This window comes from Mytilus trossulus, chromosome 4 (assembly GCF_036588685.1).
Source record: "Mytilus trossulus isolate FHL-02 chromosome 4, PNRI_Mtr1.1.1.hap1, whole genome shotgun sequence".
NCBI lineage: Eukaryota > Metazoa > Mollusca > Bivalvia > Mytilida > Mytilidae > Mytilus > Mytilus trossulus.
Window position 1 is genome coordinate 66658893 of NC_086376.1, and position 17771 is coordinate 66676663.

Genomic DNA, 17771 nt, shown 5'->3' on the forward strand with positions numbered 1-17771 from the left:
CAACTACTGTACATCAGATTCCTGACTTAGGACAGGTGCAAACATTTGCAGCGGGATTAAACGTTTTAATGGGCCCAAACCTTCTCCCTTTTTCTGAAACAATAGCATAACATCACAACATATAAAAACATACGATAAAATATCAATTAGCAGACTTAACTCAATCAAAAAACGTATGATTACACAAAGAACGAATAAATTTGATCTGCGATATCTGAGTACAAATGCACAGTTAATTAAATATTAGAGACAAACAGTCATGACCAAAAGGCTATCAAACAAATTCAAACACACTGAGAAATATTTAACCAATCAATGTTCACTTTAGAAAAAAACCGGTTTTTTATAATCTTGAAGTTTATACAAATGTTGTAAGAATAAGTGAAAAATTGAAGATATTACAAATAATCAAAGCTGGTATACAGCCAAGATCCATATAAATAAAAAATGACAAAAAAGCATTATAAACAGTATCAACAGGTCGAATTAACAAGAAAATACGATTTGAGAGTACTCGCAGTTACTGACAGCTAGTTAAAAGCCAAAACCAATTAATAGTAAAAAATCATGCATCAGAGACTAAAATCGACTAAAACACATTACAGGGATTTAGTATTTTAACGTCATTAATAGTCAAAGAAGACATGACTAGTGCAATGCCAAAAATAAATGTATCGACAGGTAGTAGTATAGTGAAGAGCGACTTCTATAGAAATAAAAGTTAACGTGGCTGTGTCCCCTATACATCTCGCCTCAAAAGGTAATGAAATTTAGTTATGTTTTAATTTGCTAATGACAAAATCAATATTAGTGCCAATGTGAACTATATTCAGAGATCTAATTACAATATTGGTACGATAACCCTTACTTATAAGTTTGTTTAAAGGTTCGATGAGTTTACAAGGATCACATAGTGATTTCCTCGCCTTAAGTACAATATTACCATAAAATTTAGGATGAGAAATAAGACTCATCAGTGACGCTCAGATCAAAATAGTTAAAAAGCCAAATTCAGAAAATATGAATGCCTCCTCAAATCCATGCTATTAGAAAGGAAATGGAGGGGTATTTGAAAGAAAAAAACAATCAAGGGACTGTGAAATTTCCAAAGCCGCTAGGTATCAGTAATTACACCGAATGGGTTTTGATTGAAAAAAGTAAAATCACAAATGTTTGTAAATAATAGGGAAATCGTAGTACCGCGGGAATTATACATGAACTTGCATGTATGTACGATGGGGTGCATAAAGCTGAGTCCACAAACTTCTTCAAATTACTTAAATCATTGACGACGTAGGCAATTTGCTATTTGAATAAAACTGTTCATTGATGTGATAAGTAAAGAATAAAAAAGCTTAATAATAATTTAGAATCATTTTATCACAATATCAAGCATTAAAAATACAGTACAATAAAAAAAAACTTTTAACTATTAAATTAAATATATTCTAAAAATCAAAATACAACTCTCATTTAGAAAAAAAAATTGTAAGGGTTCCGCAGAACCCAGTGCCTCGCCTTCTTTTGCTGTGAATGGCAGGCTCAACAAAAATGAGAAAAAAACAATAAAAATATTCCTCTTGATGCTATCTTTTGATTGTAAGAACCTTCTGTCCAAGTTTGGTAAAAATCCAGGATAGTTTATGAATCTAATAAATGTTTTAAAAACTTTAACTGCAGACTGTATGTAATGTTAACTGGAAGAAAATGTCCATGTATAAGTAAAATACAGATACACAGGTACAATCTATTTACAAAATTTCCTAGCAAGATACTAGCCTTTGAACATAAACAAGCTTCTGTCCAAGTTTGGTACAAATTAAAAATAAGATAAGAAAGTCATTAAATTTTTAAAAAAACATACTCACAGAGTAAATGTGTTGGTTCCTTGCAGAAAATCTCAGTTCATTTAAAAGTAAAAAACGGAAAAAATGGATTATTTTTTTTACTAAGCTTACTCCTGGATACTATCAAAACATGCTGTTAATAACAACATTTCAATAACAGAGGAACAAGTTGAAGCAAGACCTGAACTTGTAACTGCCTCTTGTTTGGACTCAATTGTTAACATTGATTTAATCAAAAAGTATTGTCAAAAAGATGCATGGGAAGCTATTATGGACGTATATAAAGAGAAGAAAAAGAACCCTATCTACATATGCAACATTTGCACACAAGATACAGATTCAAAGGAAGCCAGTGTAATGTGTAGTTTCTGTTTGGAGTGGCAACATTCATCTTGTGCTAGATTAAAAAACGTTTCAAAGGCAAAGAATTTGTTTTGTAACAATTGCAAATGTTTAGGCATGTGTCCTTTTGAAATTCGTAGCAAACAACTTATAATATTGTCTTTTTTATGATGTACGTAGTTAAACATAACACTATTTTTTCAATGTCAAAGTTTGGAGGACCACACTGAGACCGGACCCTTTGGGGCTTGTCAGTTCCGTACTTGGCACACTCTGTCCGTAGTCTCATCATGTCTGCTCTGCTTAAAACACATAAAGCTTTCATTTCATGAGATGACAATTTGCAGACAATATCCTGGCGTTATATAATTATTTTTTCATCAATAAATGTTTCAGTGTATGCTTTGAGATTTAAATCTTGCAATACATGTTCCATGGTTGAATCCCTCATTTGTTCGTCAGTTGCTTAAATTTCATTGCATACATACTGAAGAACCGGACAATTTTACCTCATCATTACATAATAAAGAAGAATGATTATAATAAAGAAGAATGATCATGATAAAGAAGAGTGATCATAATAAAGAAGAATGATCATAATAAAGAAGAGTGATCATAATAAAGAAGAATGATCATAATAAAGAAGAGTGATCATAATAAAGAAGAATGATCATAATAAAGAAGAGTGATCATAAAGAAAAAGCGTATAAAGACCTAACCACAGCATATAATAAAAAACCCACAGTATATAATAACAAACTCACAGCATATAATTACAAACCCAAGCATATAATAACAAACCCAAGCATATAATAACAAACCCACAGCATATAATAACAAACCCGCAGCACTTAATGATAAACCCACTGCACATAATGACGGAACCACAACATATATATAATGACAAACCCACAGCATATAATAAAAAACCCACATCATATAATAACAAACCCACATCATATAATGCAAAACCCACCATCACATAATAAATACTATCACATAAGACAGCTATGGCGTTCCATATCTTTCGGTTGACGTCATCATTTTCATTACCGGACTGGTTTACAATTCTCTTTTGAAATCAAGAAGAAACCAAGCATTGACCCCAATGTTACAAGTTTCTAACCACATGAAAATCTTTACGTGCAATCGCACAATTTTTATCAAACCACTCGTTGTTCGGCCTAACTTTAATTTCGGTTTGGTGAATTAACAAGGATCTACCAAAAACTTTTTTAGCACTATGAAATAAGATGTTTGTAAATTCCTTAACAGCATGATTTAAGTTATTTGTATTGGTAATGTTATTCACAATTTAGACAATACATTATTTTGTTCTTGTTGTATAATATCTATATTCATTAGATCTTTTTATATCCCACTTTATGTAATTGCGAATCTTACTCTGCAGGGGCGTAGCTAGAAAGAAACGATGTACCGCAAAAAAATTTGAGACCCTATTATGCAGAAAATGTTGTTTTTTTTTGGTTTCGGTCATAGGACGGTTAAAAGAGGAGACCGTTGGGTACCAGCAAACATGTTTAAACCCGCCACATTATGTATGTGCCTGTCCCAAGTCACACACCGGTTAGTCATTGGTTTTTGTATGCCGCTGCATATCAAATTTGTCCTTTATAGCTGACTATGCGGTATGAGCTTTGTTTAGTGTTGAAAGCCGTACAGTGACTTGTGGTAGTTGACTTTTAAAAACCTCATTTCGAAACTGGGGTAGAGTGTACCACACCATCTTATTTATTTGAAGATATGTAGTAGTTCATGGTATGTGGAATTTATGATAAATATTTATCATTTTCAAGATAATAAGTTGAGAAATTTAGAGACATTAAAATATCAACCAGTTCGGAATGGCGTCAGTATAAATCGTGAATATATATGGCTGTCATTTCATTCTAAAACACTGGAATACTGTAAAAATCAACAAGTCCTTGATGGCATCCGTAGAAATCTTGTATTTATCTCATGTTTCATTCAATTTCATTTTTTTCAAGTTGTATTCGATTTGCAATTACGTTAAATGAAAAATAAATAGACATTGATTATTTTTTCAGTTTTTAATTTGTAGTATTTTATCAATAATTCGGATCTAATATTAGAATGTGCAATAAAATCCTCATGCCATTGTTCGGAAATATAAAAACTGAATAATGGCCGTACTTCAGCGAGGTGGTTAATGTGGTCATAAACGTGATATTGATCATTGTTAAAAGTCATCTGAACATTTCATGAATAGGATGATATTAGATGTGGAATATTGAATTACCGTGAAAAATGTGTTATAGAACATTTTTATCCTTGGAATATGCTTAAAAAAACAGATTGCATTATTTTGAATCAACACTTAAAGGGAGAAAAATACTTTTCATCAAGATCGTTTTCGGTTTTGATCTAGAATATTAATACAAATCGAACAGGATATCTACTTTATAAGCAATCTCACTGCTATACTTGGTTTTGTTGACCTTTTTCCGCGATTAAAATATCGCCGAATACCCTTTGTCACCGAATGTTTACTTGTAATGGGCAACACGATTGGTATATGCCACTATTGAAGCAGGGTATGTTTGCTCTTCCGGGGCACTTGCAATTGTAAATGTATATTTGTTCCGTCCAACAAAAACTCCTCTGGGAATCTATAAAAAACGCAACATCCTTATTGAAATAGAGAAATCTGGTGTAAACTAAGATCGCTTATAAAACAATAAACGTTTTTTTGGTAATTTAATTTATAATTGACCATGACTTGTAACCTTTTTTTCTTTCTTTTGGAACTAACACTGTAACATTTCTTCCAGTGGAAATAATATAATATTCCAGAATATTCCTTCAGTTTTTAACTAATATTATAATGGAACTACTGTTTTATGGCAAGTCCAATAACTAGTCTTTGCATGCATGTGGAGCTCGTTGTGTTCAGTCTTGTTTGTGTGTGTGTAGTGATTTAGGGTTTCTCTTCGACTTTGCTATTACAATTGAACAACTCAAAATTGTTTACATGTGTTTTGAAGATTTAATGCAACATGCAAAGATTGTATGTCTCGGACTGTCTTTATAGTTCTTTTTTCAATAATATTGCAATATATATATTTTGCATTACTTTTTTTGTAAAGTCAATGATAACTAGAAATATTATTTTAACAGTATCATTATACAAGATAAATAAGTCAATAGCAATACCAGCAACAAGTCTGAACTCGTAATGAAACTGTTACTGGTCATGTTGGTATTAACTTCACATATCTGTTTAACATTGCAGTTCGCAAGATGGTGGTAATATCTTTCAAATTGTGAAAACAGACAACTGGTCTGTCCACATGCAGGAATAACTACTGGTTCCTCGTTTACAAATAGTCGAATTACGTAATCCATGGTTGTGTCACATTTGTATAATCCAAACCCAAGATTGGCTGAAAATGGACCAATCAAACTTGTTCTAAATGTTCTGTTCTTGTTCATTTGGTAATTATCGGCTAAAATTTTCTGTGAGTCGTTGAACAGCCCAAAAGCCGTATACAGTGGAATAATAGTATCAGTATGTCCAAACTGTACTACAAAGGGTTCAGGGTATGTCTCACTGAAATGTATCAAATAGAACTATAAGTAAAGGAGTAGGTTCAGTAAGACCCCTTTTTGGCCCAAAAATAAAGCAGTTTTACAAAATTTTAAAATGTATACTTTTAATTATTCATTGGAAAGTAAAATGCTTTTGCTACATAAATATGGGCTTTTTTGACAATACAATGCACATATATCGGGAAATAGCATCATTAAGTGATGCTAAATTACTGAAATATTCACAATTCTAGCATTTTTGTTAAATTTTAGACCGTGTTACCGTCTTAAATGAAAGTGCCCGCATTCGTGTTCATTCTTAATATTGAAATGTAAGTTGTATTTGATGATAATATATAACATATTCTGTATTTAAAGGTTGAGGATGAACACGGATGCGGCCAATATCATTTTTGACAAAATCCATCTGAAAAGTGACATTTTTTTAGAAAAGTTACATTTTTTTACACATTTGATAAGTGTTTAAAAACGCATCTTTCGTCAGATGAACTTGAAATTTTAGGCCAAAATTGGCCCTTACTCCTTTAATTTTAAATAGCAGCACTGTTTAACGCAGACAGACAACACTACTAGATTTAGGATATATTAAGATTTTTCTATTATAACAGGGCATAATTAAACGATTTTCAATGTCAATTTAAAGACATACAGATAACCGCCAAGTCAGATTTATAGTAAAAGGAAGCATAGCCATAACCCAAGGCAATAGCAAAATTTAGTACTAGTGTAAGGATTTATTTTCCCCGTTTTAGAGTAAATTCAACTATAGTATAGTCGTTTGGTGCCATAGAAACAATCTATCTGTTAAAGTTCCTGTCTTTGATTATCTTACTCCAAGAGCATGCTAATTAATTTCGACGATTTCCACAGCGCATTCATGCCAAAAGTTTACTTTTATGCCAGATCATTAACTGTTGAGAAAAGCAGTACTCTTTTCGTATTGGTTCAAAATTATAGGTTGAAAAATAAGGGATTTATTTCATAATATGAAAGCTTTTATGAAATACTTTACTATACTAATCGTGCACGCTTAACCTGCATTTTTTATAATAAATCTTTTTATAAATTTGAGTTTTCTTACAGACACTTGCATATATAAAATCGGCAAACAATTAAAAAAGAATTCTGCAAACTGATTAAACTCGGATCTTTCACTCTGACAATTTGGATTTGTTTCATTAAGTCTAACATAGTTTGGTGAAAGATTTGATTTTAATTAGATCGAATACGTTTGGACGTGTGTCAGTTTTGACATAGAGTTACTTACTTAGTTTAAGTTAATCGCATTGTTTTTCTATCTACGATAAATGCCTATTTCAGTGCATTCTGATACATGACAGAATATTGGAACACCGAAGAGAAACGTATGATAATGGAAATATACAACGACCTATTGCGCCGAATGTTCATGTGCAAATTACTTGATGGGTGGATTGGTCCAGTTACAAACATTACATGTTTATCATATACTTAGACTAAATAACATATGATTTTTACCGTATGATAATAGCATTAAATTAAAGTATTTTCCATATTTTTCGAATTGGTGCTTAGCGGGCTGATATGAAAAGTTTATCACATGCTTCGATTGTTATCACATGCTTCGATTGTTATCACATGCCTTTCCGTAACGTTTTCACATGGCATTCCGGTGATACTCGGCAAATTCCGGAAAATACATGCACCTCAATGCTATGTTCTCAGTGAAAAACATTACAAAGTAGTGTACAAAAAAAATATTTCAATACTGGAAAGTATATTGTGTAAAATAATTAAATTAAATTAAATTAGAAAAAAAAGTTTTTCTGAAACATAATTATTAGGAAAGTTACTTTAAAAAAACTTATCAAAATGTGTTTTATTTTCTCTGTTGAGGCATATGATAGAAAGATTTCATATTGAATGTATCAAATTTTGGGTCCAATGTCTGTGAACTTTTTACTCTTTCAACTTCTTTTCGGGAACCACGTAAAAGGATCTGTTATTTTCTCTACTGTTGAAGCATATGATAAAAAGATCATAACATGTCGTTTTTCATATCGCATGTATTATCAGCCCTCGAGCCATGCGGCTCTTGTGCTGATATTGAACCTAGGGCTGATAATACATGCGATATGAAAAATGTCATGTAATAATCTGATAATATCAGATAATGTTACGCACGATTTCGAATCGTAGGTTTTAGAAAAACTTAAAGACCAAACACAATATTGAACTTTCCACCTGATATGTACCGATTATCAGGTTATCTGCATGTTGATATCGTAAAATATCAGCTGCGAGACATGATATGAAGCTTTTTTGTCGAGTGAGCTTAGCGAACGAGATCAAAAAGACTTCATATAATGTCAAGCAGCTGATATTTTACAATATCAATATGCAGATAATCTGATAATCGATTTATCGGGCTATATTTGCGTGTTTCAGAAGTGTTTTCTTTGTTTCACCAGCACACAAAAGATGACTTGATAAGTTCGGGTCAAAGTTATTAACGTCGGTTCAAACATTATGACGTCGCTGATATGTCCAGGTCAAAGTTATTAAGGCCGGGTCAACGTATTTGACGTCACAAAGACGTGATACGGAATAATATTAAGAGCTGAACAGAGTGATATAGACAGTGGGACGACCGATAACACTTTTTTATTTATTTAATAACAAGGCAATGGACGGTATAACTCATAAACCGTGGCCTATATAAATGGAAAATGAAATGATAGATAATTAAAACCCGTTTGGCAATTTTTACCATTTCGGGCATTTTCTAACAGGGACCTTTACTCATTCTTGCTTTTAAGATTAATGTGTTAAGCAGTGAAACCGTTTGTTAAAATGTAGTTGGTTGTGGTAGACAAATGACATTGTTTTCTGAATGCCGTTCCGAGACCTTTTCTCTCTAAAAAAAAAATTTAATAAGATGAAATATATCACAGTTCAAAATGTTTAGAGTTTCATTTCCTTTAGGAAGACTTAATGGTAATTTTTGTCGTTACTTTCTTTTTGATAGTTGAAAAACAATCATATAGCAGAGTGAGTATTATCTACCAGGAAAAAAAAAAGACTTACAACAGAATATATTGTGAAACTGATGACCAAAGACTAAAAAACTGCCTCGTTTTCTCAGATTTTCGTAATCCTCTGGTTTTATCTATTTCAATGCCTTAAAAAAATTTGCCCATTGACCCCCATTTTTCTTTTTATATGTATCATTATGAGCCATCTGTAAAAGTCTTATAAAATTGTTATTTTTTTAATAGTTTTTGATATCTTAAACTTGTCACTGATAAAGCTATGAAAAATCAAGAGAGAACATTTTCCCGCCAAAATCGCATTGGCTTGTATATCTCGAAAACAATCAAATTTTACCTATATTTTATTTTTTATCTTTTAGTTCCTTTATCAATCCTCTATCAATATATACTAGTGGTATGAAAAGCTTGTTATTTTGAAACTTAGTAGCGAACTTCCTTAAACACGAGAAAACAATATGATGTCAAAGGCGGATTTAGGGGGGGGGGGGCAGGGGGCCCGCCCCCCCCCCCCCCCCCTTTTTGGAAAAAAATTGGTTGCTTATATAGGGAATCACTGAAGCGTGACCGCGGAGCGGGCCCCTCTTAGGTCAGTTAGTGGGCCCCCACTTATGAAAATTTCTGGATCCGCCACTGGATGTTGATCTTTGGACATTGACTGGTGAATTGGGCTGATGTAATTTTTTTTATTTAACACTTTGAAAGGCAATAACACTCTTACACAGTACCCACATTCATTTACAGTTGTTATTGGCTTTGATTTAGCTGTCAGTAACTGCAAGAACTCTCAGATATTTATTTATTTGTCTTTTTGTCGGTGAAATAATTTGTCATCGTGACCACGATAAATCATAAATATGTTAAACACCACGAAGGAAATATAGTGGGTGATGATTGATTGTATAAAGTCATGTAGGTATTTAAGACCATTGCATTGCATATCCATATATATAAATGAACACATTATTATACCTATAGGCTTAGCATATACTCACTTTGGTGGTTTTCCATAAACAACATTTCTAAACATTTTAAACAGCCGTGACGTGTATGCACAAGATGTCTGCCAATTTATATTGTAGCCATATCCCATCTCCCAGTAGTTCTATAAAGAAGAAATTACTATTGTTAAATTGGTTGGTGTTTACGCCATTTTTAGCACTATTGTGCTATTTCGAGGTGGTCATATTCTATTAATGGGTGGACTTGAAGCTGGAGTGCCCAATGGAAACCACTGACCACCATTTTAAAGGGGTTATACCATATGTCCCAATCCTAAAACCTTAGTTGTCAAACAAAAAGGGGTGCCCAACCCCGAGACACGTCTGTTTGCAACCGCCCCTGTATCTATTAGCTATATACTCTGTATACTTGCATGTTTTATGCTCATACTGTTTTCCTATGTCAGATTATTATTTCATTTTTATTTTTTATAATAGATCTTAATACAAAAGGAGTTACTATTAACACCGACTCCCAGACAATCTACGAGTTTGGTCAATTTAAAAAAATATGGTAAAATTGACAGTCACATTCAATAGGGAAAATGGCTGTAGAAGCTAACAACTATAGGTCAACGCGCAGCTTTCGTCAATGAACATAAAACATACCACAAAGCAAGCTAGAAAAGACAAATTTTTTAACAAATCAAACGAAAAAAACGTCCTTTTTTGTCGTTATTTTTATGTACAGTTTCTCGTATTCTTAATAAATTTAACGAAACGATTTCATCAAGACAACATTGAGGGTTGTTGAATTTATCATTTAAGCGGAATTAAGACTGTTCTTTACTGATCTTGGCAATGATAACATAACAATACAGGAACAAGTCTGCTCTAAAAGGGGCACAATTGGTACTCTTAAGAATTACATACAACCTGTCGATACATTTTATTACTGAAAACTTAAATGTGATCAAGGAGAAAATTATCAAGATTAAGTACTTACACGAATGTCAATTAGATAGTCAATGATCAGTAGATCTTCCATCTCAAAGAATTGACACCACTTTGATTTTTCAAAGATACCAAGTTCAAACGCACATATTTGTTGAATGGTAACAACTTCCGCTGTAAAAAAAAGACATATAAAATAAAAACGGTAATAAGTAAGGAAATAGTCATGTCAAAACAACACATTAGAGAGGTGTAATGAAAAATTACCAGTTAAAAGGTTCAGTTCATAAGCATTGCTGCGTGTTTTAATAACGGTTTGGTTAACAGCAGCAATAGCAACGGTGTTTCTTCACCAAATACGTATATTTAAATACATGAAGGGATTTTGTGTCATTAAATTACTATAACTTAACTCTTCTTTCGCAGTGAACCTGTTCTATTCAGAGTCTGAAATACATAAAAGTTATGTTTCATTTCACGTTGGATGTTTAGTTTTTATCTCATTTTTATGTTTGCTTTATATATCCGATTTGCGAAAAATCTCTGCTTTAATAGATTCATCTCTTTACTAAATTAACGAAAACATTTACAATCGCAATGATCTCTGCAACGTCTCGACCTGGTTTCAAATAAATAGTACATGTTGTAAAACATATATATTGCATTTTTTTCTTTTAAAATAATCGTTCAAAATCTTTAGTTTAATCATGTTAACTCATAAGAACCACGGTATATAGTTCTCAACCAATAGTCATGCAGCTAGGAAATATCTATCGTGGTTAAAAACAATGGCAATATATTTTTGTTTGTTTTCATTTAGCCTGTCTGTTTGATTTATTGCCATGGCAATGTCCAAAATGGCAGTTTGGGTTGTTACAGGGTAATTTTTACACGAAGTGTTTGCTTTTGCAAATTTTTTTCGAACAAAATCAGCCATCGGACAAACAGTACTGTATCATAAAAATGTTTTACCTGGTTCGATTTCAGAAGTTCCAATTTTCTGTCTTACTTTGTTAACAACAGATTTCATTTCATCTCCATTTAAGAATTTGTAAAATTCAGTCAAAGTTTCGTTGTTTTGGTCAACCTCTTTTATGTATTTACCACAGTATTCGTAATACCTCAGTAATCTATCGTCCGTAGATGTTGTCATTGAATGTTTACCTATCACATTCTCTAAACCCAGACAAAACTTGCTTTTGCTTTGCTTTGTCCTATCTTTCGACGTCGTTTCAAACATAATCTTGCCAGCATTTTTGCGTACATTGTTTCTAAATCTTTTGCCAAATCTTTCCCCGAGCTGAAGCATTTCTCTATCTCCAACGACAGACTGTTGATACTGTTTGCTTTTTGGAAATGTGGTTCTCCAGTTACCTATAAACGGATGTTTTGCAACAACAAATGGATCCTCTCTTAATATTGTGGAGATGTTATCCATTTTTTGTATCCATGGTAAAGATGGATATCTAGCAGCGTGTCTGAATAAGTAGTTAAAATTTGTAATATGACATGAATGTCCTCCATACACAAATGATCCGTCTTTATTCTCCGGAATAGTTTCATTGATATTTTTTACCCAAAAATACGGAGTCATAGCATTAAAAATAGGTTTCTTCAAATTGTCTTGAGGAATCACTTTGGTAATTGAAAATAACATTACTGTCAAAATAATGATATATTCCATTTCTAGAAAATCTTGAATATAAACAATTCCAATGAAAGTCTGCACTTATCTACCTGATGCCGAGCACATATATATAAATGTGTAAAATAAACATGAACTGTACCATGTGCTGTCGGTAGTTTAAAAGTTGTTGTTTTTAATTAATGTACTTAATTTTGTTATCATAAGTCAAAGATTTTCATACCACAAATAACTTAAAACCTTTCACAGCATGATAGTGTTTCATAGATATAAAGATTTTGCCTAAAGTTTGGCTTTAACTATAGGAAACTGTTTAATTCTTTGTCTCCTTTGCAATCTTTACACCAAGGATAAATCTACTCACAAAGTTGTACCCAACCCCAAAATAATATCTCTTTTAAAATGACTTCGATAAAGATAATCCTATATCTTAAAATGTTGTGATGACTGAAATTAGGAGTAATCCTTCTAATCTCTCAAATCTACAGCAAGTAAAATAACACAGGTTTTATTTTTTAATACAGTCTTGGAAATTGAGGAAAGAAAGGGGGCAAGGCGGATCAGTGGCGGATCCAGAAATTTTCATAAGTGGGTGCCCACTGACTGAACTAAGACGTCGCTCTAGTCGCGCTTCAGTGATTCCCTATATAAGCAACCAAATTTTTTCCCAAAAAAGGGGGGCCGGGCTCCCCCCCCCCCAAAAAAAAATAATCCGCCACTGCGGATCCAGAACTTTTCATAAGGGGGACACTGACTAATCTAAAGGGGCCCGTTCCAGTCATGCTTCAGTGATTCCCTATATAATCAACCAAATTGTTCCCACGAAAGGAGGGTGTCGGTCTCCCAAGCCCCCTGGATACGCTTGTATATATATATGGGCCTCAAGGGGTTTAACTGTTATGCTATACTGGGGTCATTTAATTCTTTGTTATCTGTTATATCCTGAAAATATATTTGCTGTTAGATGTTATTGTCTTTTTCTTTGTTAGTTATGATAGGACTATTATTTTTATTATTATCTGTTATTGTGAGATTGTATATATGTTGTTAACTGTTATTGAAAATTGGAATGTTAGCATTTTGACAGCCAATCTTCTTGATCTTTGGTAGAAATTGAAGAAAGTTGAACATTGTGACTTGAATGGAGAGTTGTCTCATGTTACATCTTATATCTATTGGGGTCTTTTCATTGGTGATATAGAGGTCATGTATTTGCAGAAAGATTCCAGTCACATACATCACATAAACATGAGTAAAAACAGTCGTGCCCAGGACCATTCCAGTTTATATTACCAGGGGCGAATCCAGGATTTCCGGTTAGGAGGCGCCAAGTTTTATATTCGCCGAGCAGAGCGAGTGAAATGTAGACGAAATGTAGATATCTCGAACGATTGTGTGGTAAAATTAGCGAGAAATTAAAGTTTCAAGCTGAAACCGCCTTAATCAACACCTTCCCAGAAAAAAATGGGACTGAAAACAATAAGGATAGAGACAGACCTCAATCAGGAGTACACAAGCTGACCCTCCATATAAAAAAATTCTAGCAAATGTTTTGTCAATGTTTGCTCGGGAAATTGGTGTTGCATACATATTAGTCAATCGAATATCTTCAGGGGGGAAATGCAATAATGACGTACTAGTAATAGATTGGTATGCTTCCTAGGGATCATCCGGACCAAATATCAAGCGACTGACTGACGGATGGACGGACAGAGGAAAAACAATATCTGTCTTTGTTCCGCGGAGAACCAACGAGTTATGACGACAAGGTCTCCTACAAATCTACAACAATCTCCTAACTTACGCACTAAGGGATTTATAAATGCATATATGAGTAAGTTTAAAGCTATAGTTATAAAGCTGCAGCCTCACAAACAGAAGCTAAAGATCATGCGAACATTTTATTTTGATTCTGTGTTCCTGTGAAAACCAATCTACAATCAAGACACCAGCACTTGTTGTAGAGTGAGCAATATCAGGTAATATCTTAACTATAAACCTTGAAAGACATGGTGCCGGTAGTTGTGACATAAAGAAATACAGGAATACCACAAATAAATAATTGTTTTGCACATCGCCAATGACTCGTCAATGTGTCTAATTCAATTGCACATGGTTTCAATAATGTGAAATTTAACTGCGTTACTTAAAGCTTGGTTAAGAAGATGGAAATGTGAAGAGTTGACAGGTAGACCAGCGGACCGACGGACGCAAATTGAGACGAGACAGATCACCACTGTTCACCTGACCAATGTACTAGTATTGTATTTTGAAAACGAAAATGTCTACTTTTACCAGCGATCTTTAATTGTCCTTTCATAATATCTGTTTTTTACTTTTTCGATTTTCGGAGGTCGTGCCAGACTTTACTAGGCTCGCCACAAACAACTAAAATCAAATTGAGATGCATTTACGAAGTTATATTTATTTTCTTGGGACCCCAAGCATGTAATACGGTACATAATTCGGCTTATTTCTTACTTGCAACCGAAACATAAGTAACCTTTCGCTTGAAATAGTTTTTATATCTTTCATTACGGATATATTATGAAAGAATCTCACCTGCCGACTGTTTTCTTGACCGTGTCATGATGAAATAGTGAGAGTGAGTAAGGGATGTTTTTGAACTTCGATTAGCAAAGAAATTGATTATGAAAACCGCAAATACAATGTAACATTGGTTTTTACTTTAACTACTAAAACCCTATTATATTTGTCATGTAACGCATCTCCGCGTTTGACACCTTCCTTTGAAATGCGATATATCATGAAATTTAATAAATCGTAAGTCAGTTGATAAGTAATCGCGTTGATTCTGTTAAACTGATTTTTTATACTTTGAATGTTAAAAAAGATGGAATGGTCTCTTCTGAGACATAAATAAGTCGAAGGCAACCCATACTTTGCAAAGACCTCTTCTAGAGAACCACTAAATGGAATAAAACTAAACATGGCATGAATGTTCCTTATAAGGTGCTGACCAAGTGTTGATACTTTGAAGCCGATCCATCATCCAAGATGGCTGCATGCGGGGAAATTAGTTTAACATAGGACCCTAAGAGAAATGCATACAAATGACTTCTTCTAGAGAACCACTTAATGGAATGAAACTAAACATGGCATGAATGAACCTTATGATGTGTTGACCAAGTGTTGTTACTTTGTAGCCGATCCATTATCCAAGATGGCCACCAGCAGGGGCTTAGTTTAACATAGGACGCTATGGGAAATACATACAAATTTCATCTTTTAGAGAACCATTGAATTGAATGAAACCAAACATAGCATAAATGTTCCATTCTGGATAAGGGGCTGGCAAAGTGTTTTTACTTTGTAGCCAAATTTTATCATTTTTTATATGATTTCAAAAATCCAGGTAGAGTCAGGTGAGCGATACCGGCTCTTGAGAGCCTCTAGTTATCCTTTTTAAGCCAAATCAATTTACTGCTTTGCTGTTATTGGAAACCCCTTGCCCTTCCTCCTCAGGGAACTCTTAGTTTGTTCATATTATTTTTTTAATTTTGAGATTTCCATTTTTTCACACACTGCATTATCATTGTCATCATCATCATCTTTTATTTTTTTAATATTTACAGTTTTTATGAACAACAGAGCATGATGAGAATAAAAAAAATCTTCGGTACCCCCCCCCCCCTTTTTTTTCACCCCGCTAGTCAACTAGTGCCCTTGAACGTCTATCCGTCCCATTTTCGTTTCCACACTTTAACTTAAGCTTTCCTCGTCAAAATTGTATAAAACTCAAACATAATGCTAAGAGTGACAGGGTTTGAATTTGGGCTGTGAGTCACTTACAGTTCTAAAGTTACGCCCTTTAGACTTTTTCTCTTCAACTAAGTTTACCTTATGGAAATTTCATGAAATTTATTGCTGAAAACCCAAACTCGCAGACAGAGTTCAAATTAATTTGGGCCGTGCACGTACGTGTTACTGTTCTAGAGTTATTCCGCTAGGTTTTCATAAATGAAAAAATGCTGAATTGCACGTTTCCGATAGGTTATTATGACGAACTAGCAAAAATATGAAAAAAATATATGCATATATAATTATCTCTTTTAAATAAACTTTGATAACTTGAGATAATCTTATATTTCCAAATATTTTCAATACTGAAATTAAGCATGCCCTTTCTTCATCAACCCTCTCCTCAATTAATAAAATATGTCCTTTTGCATTAATCATATAATATCTTGGTGTTTAACTTAATTAGAAACACGCACAATCGGGCTAACGCCCTCGTGAACTTCTGAAGTATCTAATATTTGCATCGTATGTTATACATTGCATCATTGACTCATCTAACAATTAAAGACAGACGAATGTATTTCTTAAATTGCAATTCCGGTGATTCATTTCCTGATAGGGTTAAACACGTCAATTCTTACACAAAGCAGATTTTACCATATCATTATGGACGCTCAAATTTATAGTAATGACCAAAATCTCTGTTCCTATTCCTGTACTTATATAGCTGATGACTGGGAAACAATTTAGAAAAAAAACCAAAATCTCTTTTAACTATGCCTTTGTATATTCTGCACAAACGGCGAAATCAGATCTAGTTTCATACCATTCGATCCGTCCATCCGTCTGTCCATCAAAAGGGTAGAAAATTGAATTGGATTCTATGCCCGAGATTCTATGAAAGTGAATGATGTTAAATATGGTTTTCAGAATGATAAGGTTGGAAAGTTGTAGCATGCAAGTACGTTTTGCATAAGCAGTGCAGTCTCTTCTGGTTTATCATCAGATTTAAATTTTACAACACACATCATTCAAGCATAAATATTATCATTATTTGTCAAATGGATCTTTTCCGTTTACATTTTGGTGTAATTTAGAGCCCCAGCAACTTTTATTTTTGTCGTCAGTTCAACAATAGCCAAATTCTAACACGATTATTGATATACATTTTAAATTCAAATGAAGGATTTATTCATTAGTAATGGGTGTTTAATGCCCCAGCAACACAAAAGGTGATATCGAGGGCAGGGAATAGTGTAATGTAATTGACAGACCACTACTGAAAAAATGGTCCAGTCCTAGTGAACAAATAACCATACTACAAGATCATACCTCATCTTCTTTTTCAAATAACCATACTACAAGATCATACCTCATCTTCTTTTTATATATTACTTAACTGAATTGTATCAAATGTTCAGAGTGACTGGTTTGGTCTTATCATAGAGACCCTCAAGGGCAATGTCAATGTCGTTGAACGCCCCCCGAATAAATAAATTTGGTCACGGTTGGAAATTGCGCAATAAATCAAATTGTAGTCCGAGTTTGATAATAAAATAAATTTAAGTTGGGAGTTATGTTTATTAAATACTTGCGGCTGGAAATGAAATAAAACATATTAAGTTGTAATCTCAACAGACGACCATATACAAAAAGCAAG

General features: G+C 33.4%; 1 protein-coding gene across 2 annotated transcripts; it reads right to left on the reverse strand.

Annotated features, from left to right (window-relative positions):
* Window positions 1-4901: 4901 nt before the first annotated feature.
* Window positions 4902-17557, reverse strand: LOC134715787 (multiple inositol polyphosphate phosphatase 1-like). 2 transcript variants are annotated; one of them, XM_063578234.1, is made up of 5 exons: window positions 17444-17557; window positions 11677-12182; window positions 10757-10878; window positions 9805-9914; window positions 4904-5781 (listed from the first exon to the last, which is right to left on the reverse strand). In XM_063578234.1, exons 1-5 carry the CDS (start codon window positions 17446-17448, stop codon window positions 5337-5339), a joined length of 1188 nt encoding a protein of 395 aa, XP_063434304.1. In that variant the 5' UTR covers window positions 17449-17557; the 3' UTR covers window positions 4904-5336. The 2 variants fall into 2 exon arrangements, with proteins under 2 accessions (XP_063434302.1, XP_063434304.1); XM_063578232.1 differs by lacking the exon at window positions 17444-17557 and having other exon boundaries at window positions 4902-5781; window positions 11677-12498.
* Between the last annotated feature and the right edge of the window lie 214 nt (window positions 17558-17771).